The 27,033-nt window shown below is 58.1% G+C and overlaps 1 protein-coding gene across 4 annotated transcripts in view; it reads right to left on the reverse strand.

The window, feature by feature from the left end:
• Positions 1-902: 902 nt before the first annotated feature.
• The window catches only part of NPHP4 (nephrocystin 4), a 140,157-nt gene continuing 114,026 nt past the window's right edge, over positions 903-27,033 (reverse strand). For 3 of the 4 annotated variants that reach the window (XM_057555489.1, XM_057555476.1, XM_057555481.1), the window contains 14 exons: positions 23,485-23,645; positions 20,361-20,541; positions 17,827-17,952; positions 14,982-15,193; positions 11,160-11,386; positions 10,848-11,034; positions 9,936-10,019; positions 5,738-5,894; positions 5,082-5,167; positions 4,424-4,509; positions 3,222-3,393; positions 2,399-2,578; positions 1,975-2,118; positions 903-1,468 (listed from right to left, as the gene is read on the reverse strand). In XM_057555489.1, the coding sequence (XP_057411472.1) occupies positions 1,328-1,468; positions 1,975-2,118; positions 2,399-2,578; positions 3,222-3,393; positions 4,424-4,509; positions 5,082-5,167; positions 5,738-5,894; positions 9,936-10,019; positions 10,848-11,034; positions 11,160-11,386; positions 14,982-15,193; positions 17,827-17,952; positions 20,361-20,541; positions 23,485-23,645 (2,144 nt within the window). In that variant the 3' untranslated portion in view covers positions 903-1,327. The remainder of the gene's footprint in view (positions 1,469-1,974; positions 2,119-2,398; positions 2,579-3,221; positions 3,394-4,423; positions 4,510-5,081; positions 5,168-5,737; positions 5,895-9,935; positions 10,020-10,847; positions 11,035-11,159; positions 11,387-14,981; positions 15,194-17,826; positions 17,953-20,360; positions 20,542-23,484; positions 23,646-27,033) is intronic. The other variant, XM_057555484.1, reaches the window with a different exon arrangement.

The raw sequence follows: 27,033 nt of genomic DNA on the forward strand, positions 1-27,033 counted from the left end.
ACCGTCTCTCCAAAGAGCCTGCCCAGTCATTTCCCCGGCTATTGCTCTCAATCACGGGGAGCCCCCCTGGGTTCACGGTGCAGAGAGACCCCCCCATCATGGGCTGCTCTCCATGGGAGTCTGGTTTCCCGTCTGCACATGCGCACAGCTGGCTACCACCCTGCTGTCTCCTCACCACCGGGGCTGGGACAGCACGCTTCCTTTCTGTCCATCTTTCCAACAGACTGAAGGTAAAGTTTCTGTTTCTAAGCCCTAATCCGTCACCTACCCTGCTGATTCCATCCCTGGGGTGCTCCCCGTCTGCCCACTTCTCACCATCCCCACCAGCAGCGCTGGGGCAAAGATGACTGGCTGCCCCCCTAAACCTTCCCCCCTCCCCCCGCTAGGGATACCATCCCCCAAAGTCACCTGGACACACGACCACCTGGAAGAAAGACATTTCTGAGACCCCTTGGAGCTGGGTGTGGCCAAGTGACTAGGTTCTGGCCAACAGGATGGGGGTGGGCAGTACAATGCCCCCTCCCCGCCGGCCTGACCTGACCCCTGGACGCCGTGACTGGGTGACCTCACGTGGTAAAGGGGATGGAGTTAAGGATCTTGAGACGAACGGTTGTCCTGGATCTTCCAGGTAAGTCCAATGTCATCACGGGGGCCTTACAAAGGGAGGCAGGGGGACCAGAATCAAAGCAGGAGAGGTGACAACAGAAGCAGAGGTCAGAGCTGCCCTCCCCTCAGGTCAGGACTGAGCAGACTCTCCCAGAGGCCACAAACCACGGGCCACCTGACTGTCCCTCGGCAACGTCATCCTCCAGGGAAAAGCAAGCTTATGCTGCAGACAGAAAACTCTGACAATGGTGAGAACAGCAGAAAACGCTCAAGACAACTGCCAAAAGAGGAAACGTGTAAAAATTTAGTATTTCGTACAACTTTTTTAAAAGATGTGAAATAATAATACCAGCATAAAAAAACATTACATAGCAAATAATACAGTGTTTGTATAAAACTCAGTTAAAAAAAACATAATTTTATCATTTAAAATGATTCAGAAAATACATTTTGCTGACAGTAAATCCTAACGTCACAGACGGTGACAATCCCCCGCGTGCCGCAGAGAGAAACGGGCCCCGGGTACAGCGGGCGCGCACGTTCACGGTCAGGACTCCCGTGGGGCTGCTACGTGGGTGGTACCGGCAGCAGCCTGACCGGGTGGGAGCATCGCAAACGGTTAGGGGCACGGCAACCCCCCTCCCTCGGCCAAGTCCACGGGACCGAGTTCCGGGACAGCCGCCTGACCCCGAACAGTGGCAGGACGGCCCCCGCCGCTCCTTTACTGGTAGATGACCTTCACGCAAAACGTCTCCTCGTTTTTGTCTTCGTGGTCGTTGATGTAAATCAGAATCTCCTCCTCCCCGGCCTCCTGACGGGACGCAAACCGCAGGCCGATGGTGTAGGTCTCGCCTCCCCGGACCTGGCAAGAAGCATCGCCGTCCTAGCGCCCACCCCGCCGACCCCTCTCTCTCTCTCTTCCAGCCGCTTCCACGCAGGCAAACACACACTCCCCAGGCTCGCAGGCCCCGGGACATACACTCATGCTCTGAGCCAAGCTTCCCAGTGTTACTGTCGAAGCCCTCACGGCTGCTCCTCCCAAGCCCCAGGAGACGCGTCACTAAACCCTCCACCGAGCGACAGACCCGGGTCTGCCCGAGCCGCTGCTCACTTTCCCCGAAAGAGTCACAGGAGATAAAGGCCTAACTTGCCAGGCAGTCTGGATAAAACTGTTGCAAAACTGCAGGGAAGGTCGTCCCCAGGGCTGCCCCCGCCGGGGCCTGGGTGTGAGGTCAGAGGCCCGGCAGAGTTCAGCAGAGGGTGCCCCTGGGGGCCACAGGCCGTGCTCCCCCAGGCCTTGCTGACGCCCCCAAGGCAGGGTCCCGGGAGAAGCAGCGCCCAGGCCCCCCACCCCGGGCAGCCCCGCACCTGGAAGGCGTCCTCCTTGAACTGCAGCAGGCGCGGGTGGTCGCTGTGCAGGCGGTAGGCCCTCGGGGAGGGGTAGGGGTTGGTGTAGGTGATGCGCTTGTTGGCGCCCTTCCCGCCCCCGGCAGGCAGTGTGATCTCAAAGGCCTGTGGGGAGGGCAGGAGTTGGCCCCGGGCTCCTTCTCCAGCCACTTCTTCCCAAGCCTGCCCTGCACTCCTGGGCCCCAGACACTGGACGTCACCATAAATACGGCAGACAAGCCCCCCGAGTTCCGGGTCGCAGGGCTCACGGTACAGGAGGAAACACCCACACCCCAGGCCCCCAGCCAGAGGGGCCGGGAGGAGGAAACGCCGGCCTGGATCTGGGCAGGCCAGGTCACAGGACACACCACCCGAACCGCGTGGCCCAGCGCCTCTCACATCAGACCTTGGAGATGAGGGGTGGGCGGCAGGAGAGGCACACGAGCCACGAGGCCAGCAGCTGGTGGGCGTCCACGTCGACCAGGTTGAGGTGCACGAAGCGGCTGCCCGCCCTGCGGGGCCTCACGCCCACGTGCAGGTCCTGCACCCCGTGAGGGGGCAGCACGAAGACGCCTTTGGGGTCCGTCTTCAGGAACAACAGAGGAGAAGCAGGTCGGGAGGCAGCCCCTCGAGTCGTGCAGACGAGGGGTTTCCTGGGCGTGCAGCCCAGGGGCTGAGCGGGTCCCAGGGGAACCCCTGCGCTGGGCGGGAGGTCCCCTGGCCTGCGTGGGGTCAGAGGTAAGAAGGCCCGATCTGAGGCCAGAGCGGACCTCACCACCAGCACCCATGCCTGCGGGTCACAGTCTGTGCCCCCATCTGTGCGGGGCGAGTCCCCTCCCACACAGCGCGACGCCCTAAGTGTCAGAGCGGCCTCAGGAGAGACAGAGCTTACAGCCCCAGCTCTGAAGCCTGGCCTGCTGGCAGGGCGTCTGCGTCACCCTCGTTGTCCAGATGTACGGTTGCAGCCGCACTGATTCCAGAGTGACTGTTAATATTTACCTCCCGACAAGTCTACAAGTTCACCTTCAGGGCTTACGTGTCTCTCATCCCACGACGGCACGTCTGATAAAGGGGATCCGAATGAAGACTCTATCGAAGTCTTCAGGACCGACCACCAGGCCGCAGCCCAGCTCCCACCCCCTCCCCGGGGTGGGCAAGGATGGGGAGGGGCCAGGGGACACCCGCGAAACCCAACAACCAACCCCACGCACCCCCGCCGAAGGCCATACCGTCAGCTCCTGGGGGTGGGAGCTGAAAGCCTTCACTTTCCTAACTGTCTGCATCCCCCGAAGGACAAGGGCCAGGCGGGTCCGCTGGCCTGTGACACAGGAGACGTCCACGCGCTGCAGGGAGTGGAGGTGGACCTGCCAGGTCTGGACGGGCGTCGCCAGCCAGCGGTCCCTGCGCGGGCAGAAGCCACTCACGGTCGGGCGAGGGCAGTACACCAACCGCGGGAGAGGAGCCCCGAGGAGGCTGAAAAGGCGGCCAGGAGGGCGGGCTGGGGCCCAGCCGCCGTCACCCGCTCGGCCACCTTCCCTCTGAGGTGGAAGCTCTCAGGCGGGGCTGCGGCCTCTGCGTGACTTTGACTCTGAACAGATACTCTGGAGGCATGGCAACGTGGGCTTCTGCAGATGTGCACCTAGGCCACCTTAATCCCAAACCAGGCCTGGAGCAAAGTCCACGGGCAGCACAGCGTGGATGAGGACATGGGCTTGGAGGTCACGTGGGCCTGAGCCTGGGGCCCGCGTTAGCTGCCTGGTGCCCGAGGACACTGACCCTTGGTTGTAAATGGGGTTCAGCATCACCTGCCCACGGGCCGTCAGGACAACACTCTGCGGCCACCACACAGCAGGTGTAGGCCTGGCGCTGCCCCTCAGCCGGGTGGGCACTCAGCACAGGAGACCCCCGCCCGTTCCCAGGTGGGCTGCACCAAACCCTCCAGCCTGCACCGGTTTTAAAGGGTCTTGAGGGCTGGGAGATACGACTTATAGGAAAAGGTAAAGGGACCGGGGTCATTTCACCCAGTCCTCGGGCATCAAAGGAAATGATGCCACCTTCCACCTCCCCTTGGGGGGCCTGGGCAGGACCGCTGCCTGCATTCCCTCGGACTCGGGGCGGGGACCCCAGGGACAAGGGCTGCCTGGGCCGTCCTGGCACTGTGCTGGGGCAGAAGCAGCCTCGAGTTTCTCTCCTGGCTGGGCTCCCGACGTGTCCCTTAGACTGTGGTGCCGCTCTGAGCAGAGGCGCCCTTGCAAGGCCCCGGCCAGTCTGAGAACCTCACTTCATGTGGCCAAAGGCCCGATGGCCCCCAGCACCGTCACAAGTTTAGAGACAGCCAGGGCTGGCCCACTTCCAGTGCCACCAGCAGTCCCCAGCCTGCCTCCTCACCCCCTTTTCCCACCCTCCAGACCACCAGGGCCCACGTACTCACGCATAAATGGTGACAAGGAAGTCTTTGATCTCCGGGCTGGGACCACTGGCCACCTTCAGGAACACGTCTCGGGGCTCCCCGGGGCCCTGCCAGACAGCGGGGGGCATGTCACGGCCACACCACTGCCTCTCTGCTCTGACCCCAGCCCCCCAAGTCCGCAGGAAGCAAATGCAGGTGTGAACCGGGCCCCCTCCCCCCCTAACACCTTTTTCATTTTCTGTACTCATCAGAATTCACTATTTTTGTCACTGCAAAAGAGAAAAATCATTAACTTCTTGATTTCATATTGAGTTTAATAATTATTTTCTGCAGGAGATTTTACCCAGTTTCCTAACCAATCATAATATGATTATGGCCGTTATCCTTACACAAAGGCAATTAATAAGTGCCTTAATCACCACTCACTTTATTCAGTTTGCCTCACGTCTTTTTTTTTTTAATTTAAATTCAGATAATCAAGGAAGTGATCTGCTAGCAGAAAAAATGAAAACTCATTCATAAAGCTCTCATGAGGTTGTCAAAGTAGCCCTTCAGCATCTTAGAAAGAAACCGCTTAAGCAAAACCCTCAAATGAAGAGGCTGCAGGAGACCAGGGGTGCAGATAGTGGGCGGGACCTGGCGGGGAAGGATTTTCCCGGGAGGGCGCTACAGAACTTACCATGTTCTGGGTCTCGCAAATGACATTCGGGTCACTACATCGTACGTAGACCGGGGGGTCCTCACCGGGCATCCCCACGGGAGCACCTGGAGTGGGGAATATCACGACAAATGTCTTTTCCCGAAAGCCTGGGCCATCACAGCTGTTCAGTGAACCCTGCTGGGGGATGGACACTGCCGCCTGCGTGGACACCGGCCCTTCCGTTCCGAGCCGCCTCCCCGGGGACTCACCCCAAGAGACTAACCAAAAGGAAGCGGGGGTGCCATGGAGCCAGTGCCAGACGTGAAAGGCTCGGATCTGTTCTAAAGCACCAGCTGGAAATGAATCAGCAGGTGCAGCGGAGCCCGGAGAGCTCTCCAGGCTCAGGACTGAGGCCAGAGCAGAGCCTGACACCCGAGGCCGGGCAACCTTCCCAGGGCTGTGGATTTCAGAATGGAATCAGCCTGCCAAGGGCGCCTGGCATCTCGGAGGAGGTGAGGAGGTCACCATGTCAAACGATCAAACGACTGAGGCAAGTGGCAGAATTTACAGCTGTGCCCTGTGTTGTTAAAGAGCATCGCAGGATGACGTAAGGACACCACTTGTCACCCTTGGGGAGAAGCCTTTTCCACCTGTTGAACCCGCCAAATGCCAGCTGCGGGGACGGCGGGACCTGCCTGGAAGCGTGTGCCAGGGCAGCAGGCGGATGGCCTTCTTCAGGAAGGTGAGCTCCGGGTGGTAGAAGCGGAAGACCTGGTCCACCACGTGGGGCTGCAGCTCCACGGTCAGGCAGAGCACGGCGAGGGGCTTGCCGCTGCCTGCGCGGAACAGAACCTGCCGGGAGAGCGCGTGGCGCGGCATCAGGACCCGCACGAGGGCCCGTGGGCAGCTGCGTGCACGGCGCCGCCCTGGACGGACAGGGACGGGGTCCCCACGGGGTCCGCTCACGCCCACGAAGTGGGAAGGACAGGCGTGGTCAGCTGCACGGGGTCTGCAGCCGCAGGTGCCCCCCCGCTAGGACGGGCCCAGCACAGGGTCCACATGCTCAGACCACGCACGGCTGCCACTCCTGCCACTTCCCGGAGGGCAGGGACATGCCAAGAAGACCAGCGAGAAAGGTCTGCGGCCCCGACTCCCCCGCCGACGCACCCGCTGCCTGCAGGCTGGGAAGTCGTTCTGGAAGGATCTGGACACTAACCTCACCAGGTCCTCGTGGGTGGGAGCGGAGCATGTCCCCCAGACGGTAAAAGGGGGCTGTGCCTAAACCCAAAGGGCCAGAAATACAAACTTCCTTTAAAAAAAAAAAGTTACTCACTAAAAACAATTATTTGTCCAAAACAGGTCCTAATTGGGAACACGATGGAGCCGGTGTCTTTATTCCAGGACTCGGCCAGCCCAGTGAGCTCTCGGGGCCCAGGACAGAGGGCGGCACACGGCCAACCCCAAGGCGGAGCAACCTTCCCGCATCGGTCGGCGCCAAGCTCGGGCCCCCAGACAAACCTTCCACGTGGGAAAGGATGCTCTTCCATTTTGGTGAGTTTTATTATGAAATCTTTTAGATGTGTAACCGGACAAGTTATAACTGGGCAGCCACCCACGAGGCCATGTGGGCTTGGAACAGGCACGCGGTGCACGCTGCTCACCCTCTGCGCCCTCAGCACCCTGCCCGTCCGCCCCAGGGAGCCCCTCCTGAACTCGTGATCACCGTCCCCCGTTTTTCTTCACCATTCTCCCCTATTTGGGTCTTTAAGCGACCCACAGTGTTGCTTCTGCCTTCCTGGAGCATCCCCTGAAAGCCACTGCCCCGCGCGTCTCTTCCCACATCTGCTGGGAGGTGAGCCCCACCACTGCACCCTCATCCCCGGCAGCTGTGCCCTGACACTCCTGCCGGAATTTCACCGCTACACTGGGACTTCAACTCTACAATGATCCATTTAGCTGTCGTGCACATAGACACACATAGACACACACACAGACATACACTCCCTAGCTCTCTCTGCTCAGAAGGACCGGAAGCAAGGGCACCCCTGTCGTAATGAGCACATTCAGCACCCAGACTTTAGTTTCTAAACACCATTTGCCACTAAAAGAAGCCTTAGATAAACGGCTGATTCCAGAAATGGAGCAGGAAAATGTAAGATGACTCTGGAACATCTTGTGTGCCAGGCACGAAGGAAGTGCTCCAAGAATGACAGGGGCATGTCAAAAGGACAGCGGGGGGGCTTCCCTGGTGGCGCAGTGGTTGAGAGTCTGCCTGCCAATGCAGGGGACATGGGTTCGAGCCCTGGTCTGGGAAGATCCCACATGCCACGGAGCGACTAGGCCCGTGAGCCACAATTGCTGAGCCTGCGCGTCTGGAGCCTGTGCTCCGTCCGCAACAAGAGAGGCCGCGATAGTGAGAGGCCCACGCACCGCGATGAAGAGTGGCCCCCACTTGCCGCAAGTAGAGAAAGCCCTCGCGCAGAAACGAAGACCCAACACAGCCATAGATAAATAAATAAATAAATAAATAAATAAAAAGGACAGAGGGGCCAGCTTGAAGCCGAAGCCACCAGTGGACCAGGGACAATATGAGCAGCAAAACAAAGAAAGACAGGAACAAATTACAACCCACTGAATGAAACAGGAATTCATGGTCCATAATGGTGACAAACAAATTTCAGGAGTGAACGGATGAAGGCCAAGTGCTGCCTCACTTAGAACATGGAAGGAATGATGAAATCTGAAAGTCACCAATGGGTAACCATCATGCAAGAATCATCAGTGAAGAAATTTTAAAAAGAATGTCTCTATGTGTACAACTGGGTCACTTTGCTATAGAGCAGAGACTGGCACGACATTGTAAATCAACTATACTTCAGTTAAAAAGAAAAAGAAGCATCAGCAGATATTAAAACTAGCTGCAGAAGTTGAATGAGGAGCAGGATATTTACAGAGCCTGAGTATCTCCCGACAAAATACTTAACCATTACTTTCTAATTATCAACTATAAAATACTTCTTAATTAATTTTACATTGAAGGACCCTGGCAGACACCATCTTAACCAAATAAGAGAGTTAAATTAACATCCCTGGTAATAGAGCAAATCAACATTGTGTCCCTCCCAATAAGAGGTTCTGAGAAGAACACAGCAAAACATCTGTGCTTTTCCTGCCCTGAATGCACAGCCTGAACCCACCGACGAGCAAACACCAGACAAACCCAGACTAAGCGGCAGGTAGCAGAAATGACCTGTGCGCTTCAAAAGCACCGAGGGCGTGAGAGGCAAGGAAAGCTAGGGTGGGACCACCAGATGCACCATGGGAGTCTGGGTGGGTGAGGGATCCAGTGTTGGGATATTTGGTAAAGTGCAAGCGGGGTCTGTGATGAGACTGTATCAGTGCCCATTTCCTGATTTCCCCGGTTCTACTGTGGTGATGGAGCAGAGTGGCCTTATTTTCAGGCCATATGAGCTCTAAGTTTCGTGGAACAATGGGGCAGTCTGTCCATAACTTATTCTCAAATTGTTCAGAAAAAAATAGGGATAAATATAGACACAGAATGATAAGGCAAATGTAAAATGTCAACAACTGGGAAATCTGGGTAAATAATTCATGGGAACTCTTTGCACTATTCTTATAACTTTTGTCCAAGTTTGAGATCATTTCAAAATAAAGAGTTGTTTAAAAAAAAAAAAAAAAAGGCACAGGCGCTGACTTGAAAGGTATGGCCGTGGCCAGAGAGAGGACAGTTTTACAGCCCAGTGCCTGCCACACAGCAGATACAAAACCACGAGTTCATGATAAGACCCCCCAAAAACTGACCATCTTTGGATGTTCCCAGGGCACAGCTCATTATTTTTAAAATTGATAAATAAAGGGAAAGAACCCAACATTTATCCTGACCTTCCGGTATTAAGTATCAATATATTCAGGGTAACCAAACGGCTGATGGGGGAAAGCTCTTGTTTATAGAAGAGTCACAGCTAGTAAGTACAAGAACAGTGAGAGGATTTCACCGTTTTCCACCTGGTGGGATAATGGATGTGGGCAGTGGATCCTTAGCGGACACGTCGGCCACCTTGAACAGCCACCCGCCGCGGCCTCTGCACGTGAAGCCGTGGTTGGCCCACGGAGGCCGGCCCACGCCCAGCGTCGCCACAGACAGAGCCTCGAGGACGGCGGGCCCCAACTCCCACAAACCGACCATGATAAGATGAGTGACCAGCATGGACTGGACATCGGGCCGTCCTGAGGATTTGTTACTAATTTGGGGGCAGTGATGTCACGTAGCCGGGGTTTTTTAAGTCCTTATCTGTTAGAGATACACGCTGAATAAGATACCTGGGATTTGTTTTAAAACTCCAAACTCATGTAAGGAAAAACGTATTAGCCTCTCAGATTTAATTTATAGCCCTAAACAAAGAGCCGACGTATTCCTCAGACAAAGGCAGAGCTGCGGCCCCACATTTCAGTAAAACACAGCGAACCTCCCCCGAGGGTGGGGCTGTGGGCACAGGGCTGCCGGGTCCTCAGTCTGGGACGGCACCGAAATCTGTCCCGGGGGGTCGGTGGGCGGAGGGTAAAAGTGTTTCTGTTTTTACTTTCAACCTCCTACAAAAGGCATCTGTCTACCAAACAAACAAACAACAACAAGAAAACTTCAGAAATTCCTACAAAACGACAGTGTCCCAAGCTCCCCAAAGGACATCCCATCGGCAGGCAGGGGGTTGATAGTGTGCCCTGCAAACAAGCCGCCCCTGAGGTGGCAATGGGACTATTTACCAGAAGTAACAAACAGCAGAACCCATGATGCGCTTCACCTGGTCCTCTCACAAGACCCCTGGCTGGCACCGCAAGACCTCGGAACATCGGATGGGCGGTCTGCCCCCCTACCTTGGCGTGTTTGGTGGGCATCGTGCTGGACTTACGAGGTGACCCAGCGTCCGTGTCCTTCTCGAATCTCAGCTCAGCAGAGGCCTGCGAGAAACCAGGGAGCCCCCGGGTCATGAGACGGAGGCCCAGGGTGACAGGCACTTCTTCCTACCAGTGGGACCTCTACCTGTAGGAACGGCTGCCACCCTAGGCCCAGGGCTCCGGGGTCTCGTTTATGCTCAGAGTGAACCCCAGGCGGCTGCTGTTATTAACCAGCCCACCGCCCCAAAGAGGAAGTGGAGGCCGTGTGAGCAGTGGCGGGGGGGGGGGGGGTGGTCAGGTCCTGTAACCCAGCTCCACCCGAACCCAGAGGTCTGACACCTTCATCACGGCCCTGATGACCTCTTGCCCCAAAAGTGCATCCAAAGAGCCTGCACTGAAACCTGTGAGCCTCTCACGCCCGCCTCCGTGATGACCATTGCCCTACACAACTGACTTACAAGGTCAGGAAGAAACGCGCACGCCGCGTCCGCCCTACCAGAGCCCGCGCTCGCTCACACCCTGACGTGAAACCCCAGAGTCTCTGCAGTTCACGTCGGGGAGCAAACGCTACGTGAGAAGCGGGCAAACGGCAGTAACTGGGAAGTTTAGAAAACACTAGATCTTCTGAGGTTTAAGAAAGGCTCTTTTACCAATTTAGCAAAGAGAATGAAGAGGAGGTGGTCCAGCCTTTCCTGAGCGCAGGTGAGCCACGGGGCCGCTGGGCACAGCGTAGGTGCCAGGACGTGTGGAGGGGCAGGTGGGGCGGGGGACGGCCGAAGGCTAACCCTCCCACCGCATGGCAGGAGGCCCCCATCTCCCACGTTACTTGGCAAATGGGCTTCCCCGGTGCCCAGCCAGCCCCCTCGGCACGGGAAGAATGGCCTTCCCCACCTGTGCCGAGGCCCGCAGACCCGCAGAGAAGGTCTGGAACTTGAAGGGGATGTGGACCATCTCCCGGGGGCGTAGGAAGAGCTGGGGGGTCAGGCTGCCCCGTGGGTGGAACATGTCCTCCTCCAGGGGCGTGTGCAGGCCGGTCAGCTCTTTGAAGTACCGCCACTCCCGACTGTCCAGGATGAGGCTGGAGGGAGGGGAGACGGCGCTGGGCACAATGTCCTTCCCGGTCGGTCCCAGGACCCGCGAGGGTGAAACCAGCTCGGCTTTCGGGTGGGGCTGGGGGCCCGAGGGGGCGCCCCGCCCTCCCACCTGAGCTCAGCGCTGTCGATTGCGATGGTCACGGTGTGCTGCGTGTTGTCGGGGTTCCTGAGAGCGAATTCAAAGAACTCAGCGGCGCCCAGCGTGGCACGGATGGTGTGCCGCGTGGTGATGGCCAGGCTCAGCGCGTTGGCGATGCTCTCGGCCTTGGTGCGCTCCCGGTAGGCGGCGATGAGCTGCAGGTCCCGAGCGTGCTGGGCACGGATGCTCTGCTGGGCCTGCGGACACAGGGGCCGAAGCGGGGCCACGGTCCCGGGTGCCCTGCTGCTTAGGGGCTGTTCTCTGGCCCCTTCCCCACCCGCCCCAAACACCACATCTCCTTGGAATCACCACCCCACCCCCACCACCGACACGGGGTCAGTTGGGACTGGCCACCTACAGCTCCGGGGGACAGGGAATGGGGCTGCCCGTCTACAGCACCCCAGCTTCCCTCTGCCCACAGGTGATGTACCCGTGGAAGGCGGGCTCTGCCCACATGCCCCCGAGACTCCAACCACCCACCTGGGCACAGTGAGAATTAAGAGCAGAAGCTACCAATAAAAGAGGGAAGAATGGTCCCCAAACTAAGGTAGGTGATCGGCTCACCGGCCAGGCCTCCGGTGTGGCAGCGGGAGCCCTGCCTGCGAGCAGAGTCCCCAGGAGGGGCTGCGGCCGGGCCTGACTGACCACAAGCTGGGCCAGGGTCCAGACCCAGGCACGCTGCCTTGGTGGGCTCAGCGTGGGTCCTTCATCCACCTCCTTCTTCAAATGCCTTATGTTTCAATGGGCTTGGCCACCCCAGATGTGTTCTAGAGGCTGGGGACAGGCATAGCTTTCTCGGGTGCCTTGCAGTAAAAAGTGAGGCCCGTCGGAGGCTGCTTTGCAAGCCCAAGACCTAGAAGGCATGCCCACGTGCTAGGGACGCAGCTGGGTGCTGAGGGCCTCCAAAACCAAGGAGGCCCAGGCATCTGAAGGCCTTCGGACTCTAACTCAGAAGGTGAGGACCGAATCTGACCTCTCACTTAAATTATTTTGGAGACTGACTTTCCAATATCCAAAGCTTTGGCCTTTCCCCCGCAGGGGAATTGAAGCTGAGCCTTTAGTTTCTCCCTGGGGATTTAAAAACGGGAGGGTGGTCATGTTGACATCTGAGGCCTCCCTATGTGGGCACTTTATGATCAGAGCTTCTCGACGGGACGGAGCCTCTACCAGGCTGGGCTGGGCAGCACGGCCAGGTGTAATTTAGGATGAGAAACAGACAGAGCTCGGCTTTTCAACCTCGACTTGAGACAGCAGGTTGTTCTGACCTGCCAGGGACACAACCTGTACTGCCCACCAGTTAGAGGCCCTGGGACGAGGGCCCTAGGGGACAGGCCACATGGAGGTGGGCACAGGACTGGCCCATCAGACTGACCACCCGGGCGGGCACCGTGATGGCCACTCCCTGGTTTTCCGTAGGCCTGGTGGGTAAAAGCCACAGGCCGAGACAGTGTGACCCCAGGCCATCAGGTGTCCACACGGCCCCTAGCCAGGTGGAAAGGCTGGAAAGAAGGATCCACCTGTGGGGGCACCTGGCATGACCCAGACTGCGCGAGGCTGCCGTTAACCGCAGGCTCAGCCTTGTACAGACGCGAGCCAATCCTCCAGCAACAGCTTTACCAATGACTAGAGCCACCAGTAAAACAGAGGTGATGTTTTGGTCTCTTTCTGCCATAGACCTGTCTTCTTTCTTAATTCGAAACCCATGCAGGCAAAGGTGATGACACGTATTGGACCCCTCAGACCCCAAGAGGCAGCAATTCGCACTGTGGCCCCGTGACAGGTCCTGGGATGGGCAGGGAGACCCGTGGGCCACGTGCTGGCATTTCTGGAAAGTAAAGTCCTCTCTTCCGTGGCACTTGGCATGTTTTGACAACACGGAACGTGGGACTAGTGCCACCAATTCGCTAGCGTGAGGGGCAATCCCGGAGCTGCTGGGGTGTCCCTGTAGAGGGTATGCAGAGGAGAGACGACGCAGGGACTGACCGCTGTCGCTAGGGCAGCCGCCGTCCTGAGCACTGCACACAGGTTAAGCCGGGTGACCCTCACAGGGAGGCTGTGACTGTCCCAGGGCACCGCAGGGATTCCAAAGCAGGTGTCAGCCCCACACTCTGTGCTCCTGGCCCCAGGCTCACCACCTCCCCCAGGAAGCCCCGAGACCCTCAGCCTCCCTCGAATCTGACCATCAGGGAGAGAAAGCTGCACCCCAGCTGCCCTCGGCCTCCCCCCCTCACAGGAGGTCACACACGGTTCCACACGCTCACCACGCGCGTGCAGGGCCAGCCGGGACACGGCTCCTGTCGACTCTCTTCCCAAGGACCCACTGATTCCATAGAACTCCCATCCCTTCTTCAAGGAAGGCTGAGAAAGCTGGAAGGGAGAGAGACTACCGCATATCTGATACATCAAGTTACTTTCACCTCAAAATTCTCCAGGGCTATGAACCCAGGAAATCATTACAATTTAGTGGAAATTTTTCTTGTATTTGGAAATCCAATTACTTCCAAATTCACGGCTGTATTCAAAATGAGGGTTCTGACCTGTTGATTTCTCTATTAGAACATATCAGGGCTTCCCTGGTGGCGCAGTGGTTAAGAATCCGCCCACCAATGCAGGGGACACGGGTTCGAGCCCTGGTCCAGGAAGATCCCACATGCCACAGAGCAACTAAGCCCGTGAGCCACAAATACTGAGCCTGCGCTCTAGAGCCCGTGAGCCACAACTACTGAGCCCACGTGTCTCAACTACTGAGCCCGCGTGCCTAGAGCCCGTGCTCCGCAACAAGAGAAGCCACTGCAATGAGAAGCCCGCGCACCGCAAAGAAGAGTAGCCCCCGCTCGCCGCAACTAGAGAAAAGCCCGCGTACAGCACCGAAGACCCAACGCAGCCAAAAATAAATAAATTAAAAAGAACATATCAGATAAGAGGAAACCAGCCAAATGAATCATAAGTAACAATGATGCTAACACCACCGGCAGCTGTCAGGCTGAGGACCTGCCTGCGCGGGGCCCAACCCCCCGGACGCGGGAGCCTCTTGTGTCCCCGGCTGACAGCGGGCGGAGCCTCAGAGGCTGCCGAGGAGGGAGCAACCTGGCTGCACGGTGGCCTCCCCGGGAACCCGCTGGTCCAGCCGGCTGTCTGGGCCCATCCCACTGTGCTCTGCTCCTCCCCCCACCAATTGGACTGAATGGTCTTTTGCTTGTTGGTTTATTTCTGTCTCCCTCCCTCCACGGCCCACCTCTGCGAGCACCAGGGGAAGGCCGGCCACTGCCTGTGTCTGCCAGGCCATGGGCACAGGCCTGGCCCCTGAGAAGGACGGCGTCTGTTCAGACACCCGCCTGCCTCAATGTAAAGGATCCTAAGGCCCCTGTGGCTTCCTTATCCCGTAAACTCCCACTTCTTAGGGTCTTATTTAGATTTTTAGTCTAAGGTGGGAATTCTTCCGGCAAGATCGATCACTCTGACAACCCGTGATGTAGACGTTGTCATGGCTCTGCTCCCCAAACCTGGGGAGCCCTCAGAATCCCCGTCGGGGCTTTCTTAAAAGCCTAGGCTCCAAGGACACTCCCCCAACCAAGGGAGGGGAGCCCAGGAGTCAGCTTTTATGCAAAGCGCGCCAGTAATTCTGGCCTGGAAACTTCCCTCGGTGGCTGAGAGGTCGGGTCTCTTGTTCTGTAACCAGGACGCGGCAGGAGGATGAGGGAGCCCGCAGGAAAGGGGCGGGGCGGGGTGGGGGCGGGGCGGGGGCGGGGCTGCTCCCGCAGCGTTCCCGAGGACGCGGGGGCGGAGCCTCACCAGCGCGCCCAGCCCGCAGCGGCCAGGCTCGGCTCCGCGCTCCCGCAGGTGCACGGCCCGCATGCGCTCCAGCTTGCGCCTGCGGACGGCGTCCCCCTCGTGGCCGGCGCCCTGGGGCCGCGGGGTCCCCGGCCACGGGGGCGAGAAGAGCAGGGCGGCCAGCTCACTGTCCACGTCGGCCAGCTTCTGCGCTTGGACCACATTTTTCACTGCTGGAAGGTTCAAAGAGAGGGCCAGAGGTTAAAGGTCAGAGTTTACGTTCTCTAAGCAGCGACGGCTCCACGCCCTCCAGAGCCAAGCCTCAAGCTTTTCATAAACCCTCAGAGGCTGGTAAAGGTGGAAATGACACACCCTGCCCTCCACGGCGTCCCTCCCTTACCAGCCTCTCACAGAGAAGGGATTCTGTCTCGGAGCTTAGATACAAATGCATTAATGCCCACTAGGGGGTCTGCTAGGGAAAAGGTCAGCGTTGTAGAAGCTCAGGCTCTCAGGATTCTCCAGACGCCCTCGCCCAGGACCGCGCCCCTGCTCACCCCCAGCCCCCCAGCGAGCACCCCCGATGCCCAGCACACTGTCCGGGCTCTCAGGCACGCTGTCCTGTCAGGTCCTCAAACCCACCCTGGGTGCGGGTTATCAGGAGGCCCGAGCTCAGATCAGGAATCGGGGGCTCCAATGAGTTGTGCCCTGAGGCCCCGGGCCAGCCGGGGTGGGTGGAGCCCAGAGCTTCTCCTCTCTGCACCCGGCTGCCTCTGGCTGGCTGGGCCCCCAGAGCACCATCTCCTTCGGGGGCTCTACTCGAAGCCTAGACCCACAGGAAAGCTGTGTAGCCGACAACCAGAAGCCACAATAGGCCAGGCCCCGGCAGGCAGGAGAGCTACTTTCTCCCTCCCGTCACTGGCTGTGCCACTGACATGCACACGTGGCACGTGCCACGTCACAAGCTGACACGTGAGAGTCCCGGACAATCAGTAAACCTAGCACAGGTGGCAGGTGAGACGGAACACCCCAACTTAGCATCATGTCCTTCCTTCAGGCGCCCCCAGAACCACGGGAAGTAACCGCGAGCCTGAACTCCGCCGGCTGGAGCCCCCTCCCCGCCCTCGAGAATCTCTGCCTCCTGCTGCTGTGTTCCACGTGGTGGTGAAGCAGCTTCCCCTCACGCGCCACCTCTCCTCCCATCACACGTAAACAAGCGCTATTTCCAGGTTCTTCGGGTGCCCTGAGATGGCGCAGACGTCTCAAGTGGCCACCCCAAAAGGGCACTTTTCGTGTGTCTGGGGTCCAGCTCCATGGGAACGGGAGCTCCAACCTGGATCGGGCTCAAGCAGCCCGAGGCCCCCGGTCCCGAGTGGAGGGGCCAGGGTGGGAGACGAGCCAGGCTGGGGGGTGATCAACGGGCTTGTGTGTTCAGACTGCATCACCCCGACCGTGGGGGTGATGGGACCGTGTGGGACCACACTGCTGAAGCCAGGAAGCACCTTGCGAAATTCGGCACAACTTCCTGCTTCCAGAACCTTGCCCGGGGGGTGGAGACATGGCTTCTGGTGGAGCGCCCGGCCCTCTGGTTTTGACCAAAATAGGGACTGGAAGACTGATGACTCCAGAGGCTCTGGATCCCTCAGCAAACCCTCACTGTCACAACTCCCCGCGCTGCCCAGAGGAGCCCCCGACCTGCCGGGCCCCGGGCCGTGGGTTTTACAAATCCTCTCGTACCTGTCCCTGGGGCGGGGGGGCGGGGAGCGGAATGGGAGGCACTCCCTGCTCTGTGGAGCCAGCTCTCCATCCATTCTCTTGGTGGCCAAGGGGACCAGCTGGGGATGGGGAGGCACTGGCCCCAAAGCAGGAAATCCAGATTCTAGCCCAAGTTCACCACCCTTAACCACACAACCGGCCATGTCACCTGACCTCTGTGACTCAGTTTTTTCAACATTAAAATGAGGAAGCTGGTCCGGAACAGACTCTCAGCCTGCCGGGCTCACGCAGCATGGACCCCTTTGAGCATCTGAATGTACCCGGGCCGCTCTCCCGGGCTCAACCCGGGAGAAAACGTACGAGGACCCATAAAGTTTGGGCAGGAGTTTCAGGGGACTCGTGGGATTCTGGAGACCTTCCAAGACGGCACCAAAGGCCTCCCAGTCCTGACCCCCGCAGCTCTGGAATTCCCACCCAGGGCACAGGTTCAAGACCAACAAAGTCGAGGGCCCTCAACACAAGCCGCTCATGGCAGTCTCCGATTCCCATGAGATGACCGCAGCCTTTGGGGGCTGCCCCTCAGAGGGCACCTCCCACTTTGCATTCCCATGACAAGTATGTTACATCCAGGTCTGGGGGTCATTTGAAAGGGGACAGAGAAACTTCCGTGTTATGCGATATTTTCACAAGCCCAGGTCTTTATCTCCCGAGCTTCTCTTCTCCCCAACATGGGGAGTTTCAAATTAGTTTTTAAAAAACAGCCTATGTTCATCCTGACCTTTTCCTCCTGTCCCCTTCCCCTGGGGAGGAGCAGCTACCCGAAAACAAACGCCACTCCTAGGACTGTCATCTCCACCAAGTAACACCGGCGGCTTCCCCAGGGCCCAGCCTAGAGAGCGCTGGGCTGACGAACGCGGTGACTCCACGTGGCCTGCAGGTCACTGAGCCGGAGGCGGAGCCACGGCTCGGGCCCCCAGATCCAGAGGGCAGGGCCCCACGACACAGGCGCACGCGCGTGCTCCTGCACACGCACACACGGACACGCACGCACGCACACGCGGCCCTCCGCCTCTCGCTCTGCCCCACCGCCCGCCCACCGCCCCGAGCACAACCCCCAGCCTCCACCCGTAGGCCCCTCGGTCTCTCCACTCACGTCTGGGAGCCCCGGGCGTGAGAAGGCCACCTCCCGAGAAGCCGGTGCCTCCGTCATTCGAGATGACCCGCGACCTGGAAGGTGGCAGTGAGCTGGGACTCCTCACTCTCCGTTCACACAAGTGACCTGAACGAAAAACACCCCCCGCCCCGCACGAGACATAAATACCAGAACAGAGTCAATGACACTCACCCAGATCCCCACCCACAACCCCACTTTCCACTCTCAGGTCGGAGTTCTTTTTGCAGCAGAGAAACGGTGGGTGGGCAGAGGCCCGTTTCCTTCGAGCTCCCTGCTCTCCAGGTCCCCACTCTCCTCCGTCTGACCTCTGCTTTCCCACCACGAGTCGGGGCTCGAGACGCTCAGGGCAGGTCCCCGGGGGGGCCCGGCCCCGGGCTCTGGGATGGTCGCAGACTCTCCTGTCAGGCCCTCGAGTGTCATGCTGTTCCAAGAAGGCCTTTGTGCCCTTCTGCACACGTCTGCGCCCAAACACGCCTCGGGGGAGACACCCTGAGAGCCCCGGTGCCTGACCGTGAGCCGGGGGCCAGGGCAGCCTGCCCTCCCCAGGGAGGCCCCACGGGAGACCTGCAGATACAGTGGCAGCGGAGCTCCCAGGGGGGCCGTGGTCACACGCACAGCCAGGATCACAGGGTCAAAGAAAGGAAAGGGGCTCTTGGGATCTCTAAATGATGAATGACCCCGTAAAGCCTCAGAAGAGGCTGGCAAAAAGACAGCATCAAAAAGCTCGCCTGAGCCGAGAAGCCGCCAAGCACAAGGACGGCCCTCTCCCACGGAAAGAGTCACAGGAGACCTGGGCGTGGGTGACAGATGCCTGGATCCGCGGCCTGGCACTTGACCGCGGCTGTGAATGCAGAGGCGGGGCCCCATCCGGGCAGGCGCCGACCCTGCCTCTGTCACCCTGAAGGCCCGCACAGCAGCACCCCATCTGCTGGCCCGCGCCTGCCGCGCGCAGCAGAACAACCAGTTTCAAAAAGAAACAAAAGCCACGACACTTTTTTTTTGTTCAAGAACTGCAGAACGTACAGAGGAAAGCACAGTGCGGCCGCGTCGTACAAGCGTGCTGCGCGCGGCATCTGTCCCCTGCCTCACGGCCTCCCAGGCTGGGTATCTCAGGCTCCTTCCCACGAGCTTATCTCTCTCTTGCAGGCAACGTATGAAAATGACAATTTAAGATAACGCATAATGGAGCTAATCTTTCTTCTGAAGATAAGATTTTAAAACCTGGAATCACTGCACATTTGTGGGCTGGTGAATTAAAAATAAAAATAACCAACACAATCTTGGAAGCAGAATGCTTCTAGCAACTCCCCTCAGCCGTAGGCGCTTTTGAATAATGTCTGCTTCTCACACACAGCTCATTTATTTCTCCAGAACCTAATTGAGTTTTGCCGTTTCCATATTGTCTGTTCTCCAGGCTGCCTTGGATCCTACATTTGTAAACACGGGAGCAGAAGCCCCAGACCTGGCTTAACGGGCTCCACGCTCAACGCCTGCCGCTCTGTCCCAGCTCTGCCGGCTCCACGCTGTCGGCACAGGTGGAAAGGGCCCACGGGGCTCGAGGTCTAAAATCAGGCTGGGCTGTAAGGAATGGAAAATTCCCCAATAAAACGACAGAGAGGTTTGAGTCCAGAAACCTCAGATGGCTTGGTGTTGTCCTGCTTTCAATCCTTCCTCTGTCCCCTCGAGGGGGATGGAGCGGGCTGGTCACTAGCCCCACGAGGGCTCACACCGGCCTCTGCCCTGAGGCGGGCACAGGCAGGCATGCCCGGCCTAACGTCCCCTGTCCCATCAGGGGCCTCAGTGGAGCCCCCAGAATGTCCAGGCAGGACCATCCCAGCCACACCCAGCCCCAGCCTCCTGCCCACATGGAAGGAGGACTGGGGCTTTCCTCGGCGTCTCTGACGAGCAGCCCTTGGGACACCATCTGACGTAAGGTCAAGGTGCTCGGCTCTGAACAAGCACGTCCCTCTGCCCCTCTGTTCCCAAGCTGTGTGGTGCGGAAGTTTAGGAACAGTTCTCTCTTCTCTCCTCCACAATGAGGCAGTGCTATGAGCTGAAACTCCAGATGAAACTCTCTCCCAAAACCAGTCATCTTATTTGAGGATCGTCACAGCGATGCCCCATGGATAGTACCAGAAATAAAACGTGGGCAAGACGGAGACAGCTAATAATACCAAACCCTGACCAAAAATCAGGAACACCAAACAACCGGTGCCAGGGAAGGCTCATTGGTCAAGGGCAGACTCAGTGGTCAGGGGAAGGCTCAGTGGTCAAGGGCAGATGCTCAGTGGTCAAGGGCAGATGCTCGGTGGTCAAGGGCAGATGCTCGGTGGTCAAGGTCAGTTGCTCAGCAGTCAAGGGCATACTTAGTAGTCAAGCTAATGAGAGCTCTTCTGAATTCCTACTGAGTGCTGATGCCCACGATGTGACCACTGTCCTGAGGGGGCTCAGGCCCCAAATGGGAAGAAGAGTAGCCACCCAGGAACAAGAGCAAAGCTGCCAGGGACTCTTACCCACGTTGGCCAAGGTCAGGTGCAGCCGGCCCTTCACCACCGTGTGGACGTTGATGGGCTTGACGCAGCCAAACCTGGTCACGTCTCCACTCACCACCATGGTGTCCTGTTCGTGCTCTGTCGCCACGACCTCAAGCTCATGCGAGACCTGAACGGCTGGGCGCCCTTGGCGGAGGAGGTGCTGTGGAGGAGAAAGGACCGGTCAGAGGGCGGCCGAGGCAGGGGCCATCTGCTTCTGAAAACCCGAGTCCCCGCTGTCAGGCCTTTCCCCCAAATCCTTAACAAAGTGCATCCCGATTCACCCACTGAGCAAACCCCAGGGATGCACGAGCGGGCCTGGCAGCCACCTGCGTGGAGCCCCCTCCGCGCGGAGAAGATGAGAACACGGCACAGAGCAAGGGGGGATGCCGAGGAAGCCCAGCTCCGCGTCGGCGGGAGCCCCGAGGAGCCTCCGCTGGGCCCCTCAGGACGGAGATGTACCTCCAGGCCCGGGCGGGGCACAGGGGGCGCCAGCGTGGCAGAAAGGCGGGCGGCGGGTCCGAGGAGGGGCCGCGGGGCGGACGGAGCTGGGTCAAGAGGGTCCTTTCCGACCCCACTCTCCTCTGCTGATCAAGTCTAACCCTTCGGAACTGTCCTGAGCCCAAGAGCGAGTGGGGCCGGCCGGGAGGGAGGGCTGGGTCCCTTCTCCTGGGAGGCCCGGGCACGTCACCAGGCCTCCTGACTGTCACACGTAAATGGAAGCAAGCGCGGGGCCAGGTTCAGGTCCTGCTTCTGGAATTCTGGCCCTGCCCCTCCAGCACTTGTCCTCTGCCTGTCTCTGGGGCGGACACGCCCAGACCAGATCCCTCCTGAGCGGGTCTGGGGCTTCCAGCTCCGGAGACCCTGCTTGCTGAGCAGCGCTTGTCCACATAACGCCAACACGTTCACGGTCCAGGAGCCTCAGCAGCCAGATGGGGTGAAGACCCCTCCAGAGGGTGGCCAGTCAAGGCAAGAAGCGACGCCCGGCTGCCCCAGGAGCAGTGATGCCAATAAAAACAGGGTATCGCGTCTCACCTAGGAAACCGCAGAGGTTTTTTTTCCCACCCCGTAAAGGGCGGGAAAGCAGACGCCTTGGTCGTCTTCCGGGAAGAGCGCGGTGCCGGGCCCCTGGGCCCCCTGCCCGAGGCTCCACATTTGCGCACCCGTGACTCGGAAACGCGGCTTTGGGGCGTTCTCATTTGGGGAGAAGATGATGGAGTCAGACCTGGGCTGAAAGCCTGGTCCCAGCATGACCCGGGGTCTCGGCTTCATTGCTGGACACAGGGATCAGGGCAGCAGTCCCAGGGCCGGGCGGAGCACACCGCAGCGGAGCGGGGGGACAACCAGGCACCGGCAGCGACCACCGCGAGACCCCAGCGATGCTGGCGCTGTCACCGCTCAGGAACTGAGCTGGAGAGGTGAGCCACCATGACTCCAAGGTGTTCCCTGCAGTGTTTCCACCAGGAAAAGGCGCTTAACTGTCCAACAACGGGGGGCAGTGCGACGAGCTGTGATGCGTCTGGAAACGCAGGAAATACCCACAGAAGGCCACGTAAGCACCTGACAGCTCAGGACCTGGACTTGCACAAATTTTCCATCTTCTCTACATAGATGTTAACGTGAAGACTTGCTTATTTTTAAAAAGTAAAATTCCATTTTATTTAAACCAATTCTGTGTCAGTAAACCTGACAGCACTTGCTGAAGGGGCTCTTCGTGGAGGATGCGATCAAATAACCCCTCCATTCGCTTCGCTCGCCCCTCCCTCCCCTCGCCTCGCCCCGCTCCCCCCCTCCTGCCTTTCACCTCACCCCTCCCTCCCTCCTTCTATTCATCCATTCTCAGCCATGCCCTACCCACGGTGGCCTAGGACACTGCTGGGGAGGGGTCAGTGGCCATCCCATTCCCACCCTCCATGGCATCACTGGCCAGTGTAGGAGACAGACGGGCAACATCCATGACGACCTTGGAGGGCCTGAGGAATGAGAACATCAGCCGACACCTGCTGAGTCCTCGCCAGCTGTGACCCCGCCCCGTAACTCTTTGCCCACTGCCCCCCGGTTCCTTCCACTGTCCTGAGGGCCTCAGCCCCTCAGGGAAGGGCCCTGAGCCCCGGTGGATGGGACAGTTACAGCCCGGGTCAGCCGCCAGAGGAAGGGAGGGACAGAGGAGCAGGCGGCCCCCAGAGGATGGGGAGCACGGGCCCGGGGCCACTGCGGTACAGGAGCCAAGAGCTCCTCGCGGGCCGGGGTGCTGAGGAGCAAGGGGGGAGGGGACCAGATCTGCAGGCCTCAGTGACCAGCCATGCAAGGCTCAGGAAGGGAAACCAAGGGGGCCCGTGGCTGGAATCCAGAGGGAAATAGCTGTGTGGGATGAAGGAAAAGTGAATGAAGGTCAGAGAGATTCCAGAGCTGCAGCGATGGTGCTGTATCCTCTCCCCCGTCCACCTCAAGGCAGGGAGGAAAACTCTCAGGACGGCATGTCGGCAAGTGGATGTGGCCCAGTGCCCGGCCCAGAGGCCGCCATGTGACCCCACGGTGACCCTCTGGGGTCCTGGTCACACGAAAGGGAAGGTTTGGGGAGAAACCCTGGGAAGAAAATTGAATTAATGCATGGACTTCAGTTTTAGAATATGAGGAGAATGGGAAGCACAGTTAGAAAACGAATTAGCTTCTGATTCTAGGTAGAACGAGAGAAGCACAATTCATGGAACTGAGAACGGGCATCAGGAAACACTTTCCCACCCCATCATTCATTCATCCTGTCCTCCGCCCTGAGGGCACACCTCTGATGGACCGGCCAGGCTCTTGCGGAACAAGGCCGATCCCGAGCTGCTCTCAGGGAACATCTATCCTCACCGTCAAGGGAGCAGAGGTGACGTCACCTGGTGGGTCGGTTCACAGGAGGAACTGACAACTGGGCGGATGTAACCTAGCAGGATCGAGTTCAGACTCTGTGAACATCCTTTCCTTCGGGGAAGGAGAGGACTCGGCAGTGTTTTGAATTTGTGAACGAAGAAGCCAGTCCCCTGGACGATGCCCAGCGCTGGACGATGGCCCACACTGCCGGGCGACAGACCGCACAGGAAGGACCGTGGGGAAACGCTACCTTCATCTGAACGGCGGCGGATCCGATGAGAAGCAGGGAGTCTCCGTCCCAGATGTCGATCTGCAGGGTCTGCATGGCCAGGTAGCGGGCGAACCAGCGCTGCTCCCCGGGTCTCAGGAATCCAGAGTCCACCAGGTACTTCAGCTGAAAGCCCGGAGACCCTGTGCAAAGAGGCCCCAAATGTGCCCAGAAGTAATTGGAATCATTTATTATCTTTACACTTGGAGGAGTTTCTGTTCTGGTCATGATGACTAATTTCTGCTTCTGTCAGAGTTACAGCTTAATAAATAGATTAATCGAAACGTTATAAAATATCCAAATTAACAACATGAAGAGTGGTGTTCAGAAGACTACATTTCTTTCCAAGGTATACAAAAAGCTCCTCCCCAAATAAGACTGATGTTTTTTAACCGAGTCCTGGTGAAACAGTCTATGCTGGATAAGGACAGATGCCCCAACGGGGCCAGCCACCGAGTATGACTCTGGGCGCACAGGATTTAGGGAGAAATGCCGTCTACATCTTCTGTCAAAACCGGGTGGTCACCAGATAAAGAAGATGCGGTACATATACACAGTTGAATACTACTCAGCCATAAAAAGAGAATGAAATAATGCTATTTGCAGCAACATGGATGGACCTAGAGATGATCATACTAAGTGAAGTAAGTCAGACAGAGAAAGACAAATATCATATAATAACACTCATATGTGGAATCTAAAATATGACACCAATGAACTTATCTTCAAAACAGAAACAGACTCACAGACACAGAGAACAGACTTTCTGGTTGTCAAGGGGGAGGAAGGTGGGAGAGGGACGGAGTGGGAGTTTGGGGTTAGCAGATGCAAACTATTATATACAGAATAGATAAACAACAAGGTCCTAGTGTATAGCACAGGGAACTATAGTCAATATCCTGTGACAAACTGTAATGGAAAAGAATATGAAAAAGAATGTATATATATGTATAACTGAATCACTTTGCTGTACAGCAGCAATTAACACAACATTGTAAATCAACTAGACTCCGATAAAATTTTTTAGAAACCTGGGTATTCACACACAGGCGCATGGAGAGCTCAAACTGAGACGGAGCTCAGCACATGGTGCTTAGGCCACCCCGATGCCTCCCGCCCCCAACACGCCCAGCAGCCCCACAGAAGCACAGGCCTCTCCAAGGTCGCTCCTGGTGCCAGGCTTATCATTACGAGACAGGAGCCGGACTGCGGTCCCCGCCTTCACCTTTGCGAAGTGGCATCACCACTAATCCTAAATTGGCAAAGATGTCATTGAAGTCACCATTAGTTAAAGTGCAGGGACAGCAATACAGGGGAAACACACTGAGAACAACATTTCTGCCCTTTCCATCAATAATGTAACAGTATTTACGTGGCCCCGCTGAGCAGACCGCTAACCCCAGGGAGGAAGGCGGATGTTAGCTCAGCAGCCCAAGCGGCCCCGGGCAGGCTGAGACCCTCGCCCCCCGGCAGCCACCTCGCCCCGTGGGGGCCCACACAGCGCCCTCTCCACTGTCCGCAAGGCCAGGACAGTGCGGTCAGCGGGAGCAGTGAAGCAGGTCAGGGTGGGACCCAGCTCTGGGCGCTGAGGAGGAGCGTGGGGGGAGGGCCCCCGGCGGGCCCAGGGGATGCGGAGCAAGGACCAGCGGGGCCCTGGCTTCCGCCACAGCTGGAGCGCCAAGAGAAGCACCCTCCAGGATGGAGGGGCAGAGAGCAGCAGCCCAAAGACCGCGGGAGGGGCTGGGAATGACGTCGTACATGGCAGGCCAGGCCCCAGTGTCCCACCCGAGCGCTCAGATCAAGTCACGGGGTCAGTGGAGGCCAGGGTCACGCGCCCCCCCCACCCCAGCCCCCCACGGCCAGGTGTGAGAAGCAAGCGGCCTGCGGCACCCGATCAGCCTCCCGACAGCCGCCCGCAGGCTGGCTCATCCAGGCGCAGGGAGGACTGCAATGAGGACCGGGGAAGGAGGAGGGTCGAGCTCACAGCACCGCCGGCAGCGCCACCTGCCGGGTCCCGCCGGGCAGACTGCCGGCCCAGGACGCAGCCAGACGCGAACCGTGCAGGGCGACCTCCCAGACGACACCCACAGACACCCTTCCCTGGGCGCCCTTCACACCACCCCCGACACCTCCAGTCCCACGGGGCCTCCACCCAGACTTGCACTCGCGCCTGAACGCAGCATGTCCCAGCTGGACCCCGCATCTTCCTCCCCAGCCAGCTCCCCCTTGCGTCCCCCGAGTGCCACCCGGCACCGCGTCCTCCCGACGCCCTGGCTGGGCTCCATCGTCACCACGTCCCGTCAGCTGCCGGGTCCCCACAATACGACCATGAATTCACATGCAGCAAATGTGCCAGGCCCTGTGTGGGGTCGTGTGGGAGATCAGGAGGGACAGGGTCCCTGCCCTGATGGAGCTCACGGTCTCAGGGGGACACTTTGAGCCCCGAGCTGACAGTGTGCTGAGTGTCGCACACGGGGGCCATCCTGGTCTGGGCACAGCTCAAGGCCCCTCACGCTGGACCCTCCCAATCCCTCCCCACTGTAGGCTCGGACCCCTTTGCTCCTGTCTGGCTAAGACAACCCACTCCTCAGTGGCCTTCCCTGAGGTCCAGGTTCCCCACAGTCCATCCCATGGCACTGCCAAAGCATCCACGAAAGGAATCCTGTGTCATCTCCGTCCCACTCAAAAACCTGCAGTGGCGCTGACCACTGACTCCTGGGGGTAGTGGTACCACCCCACAGGGTCTGCTCAGGCTCCCCAGCTTACCTCCCTCACCCCTTCACAGACGCCGCCCAGCCCAGCTGGGGTCCCTGCTGCACCTCAGTCCTGCCCCACCACCACAGCCAGGTCTGGCAGATGCTCTGCCTCCAGCTGGACGGTCCTCCCCCACCCCTCTTCTCAATCTCCACCCCTCCTTCATGACAAACACCTCCTGCTCTGTGAAGGCAGCCACGACTCCTCTGATGACAAACACTTCATAACACTACAGTATACAATGCATGATGAATGCGTAACAGCTTGGAGTATCTGTGCACCAAATAACAAAGCCGAAATCCAGAGATGTAAGAAGAAACAGATGAAAACACAATGACAGTGGAGACCAAACAACTGCTTTCCTTTCAAGGCAGGTCAAGTGGACCATAAATAAGTAAGGATACAGAAGACCAGACCAGCTAACCCATAAGGCAGAGTGCATGCATACACATACAACATGGTACCCCAATAACAGAGAATATATCTTTTCAAGTATATTTGGAACATTAATAAAAATTTACTGTCTATTTCACCACAAAGAAAACCTAAATACGCTCCTTAAAGTAGAAATATTACAAATAATATTCTCTGATCACAATCCAACAAACTAGAAATTGGAAAAAATTTTTCAAAACAATTCATTTATTCTTAAATAATTCTGTGTCAAAGCGAAAACGCAATCAAAACAGATTTCCTAGAATAATAATAATGAAAATACTACTTATCAGAATCACCAAAACATAAAGCAATAATCAAAGGAAAATTTATAGCCTTCAA

Source organism: Balaenoptera acutorostrata, chromosome 1 (assembly GCF_949987535.1).
Source record: "Balaenoptera acutorostrata chromosome 1, mBalAcu1.1, whole genome shotgun sequence".
Classification (NCBI taxonomy): Eukaryota; Metazoa; Chordata; class Mammalia; order Artiodactyla; family Balaenopteridae; genus Balaenoptera; species Balaenoptera acutorostrata.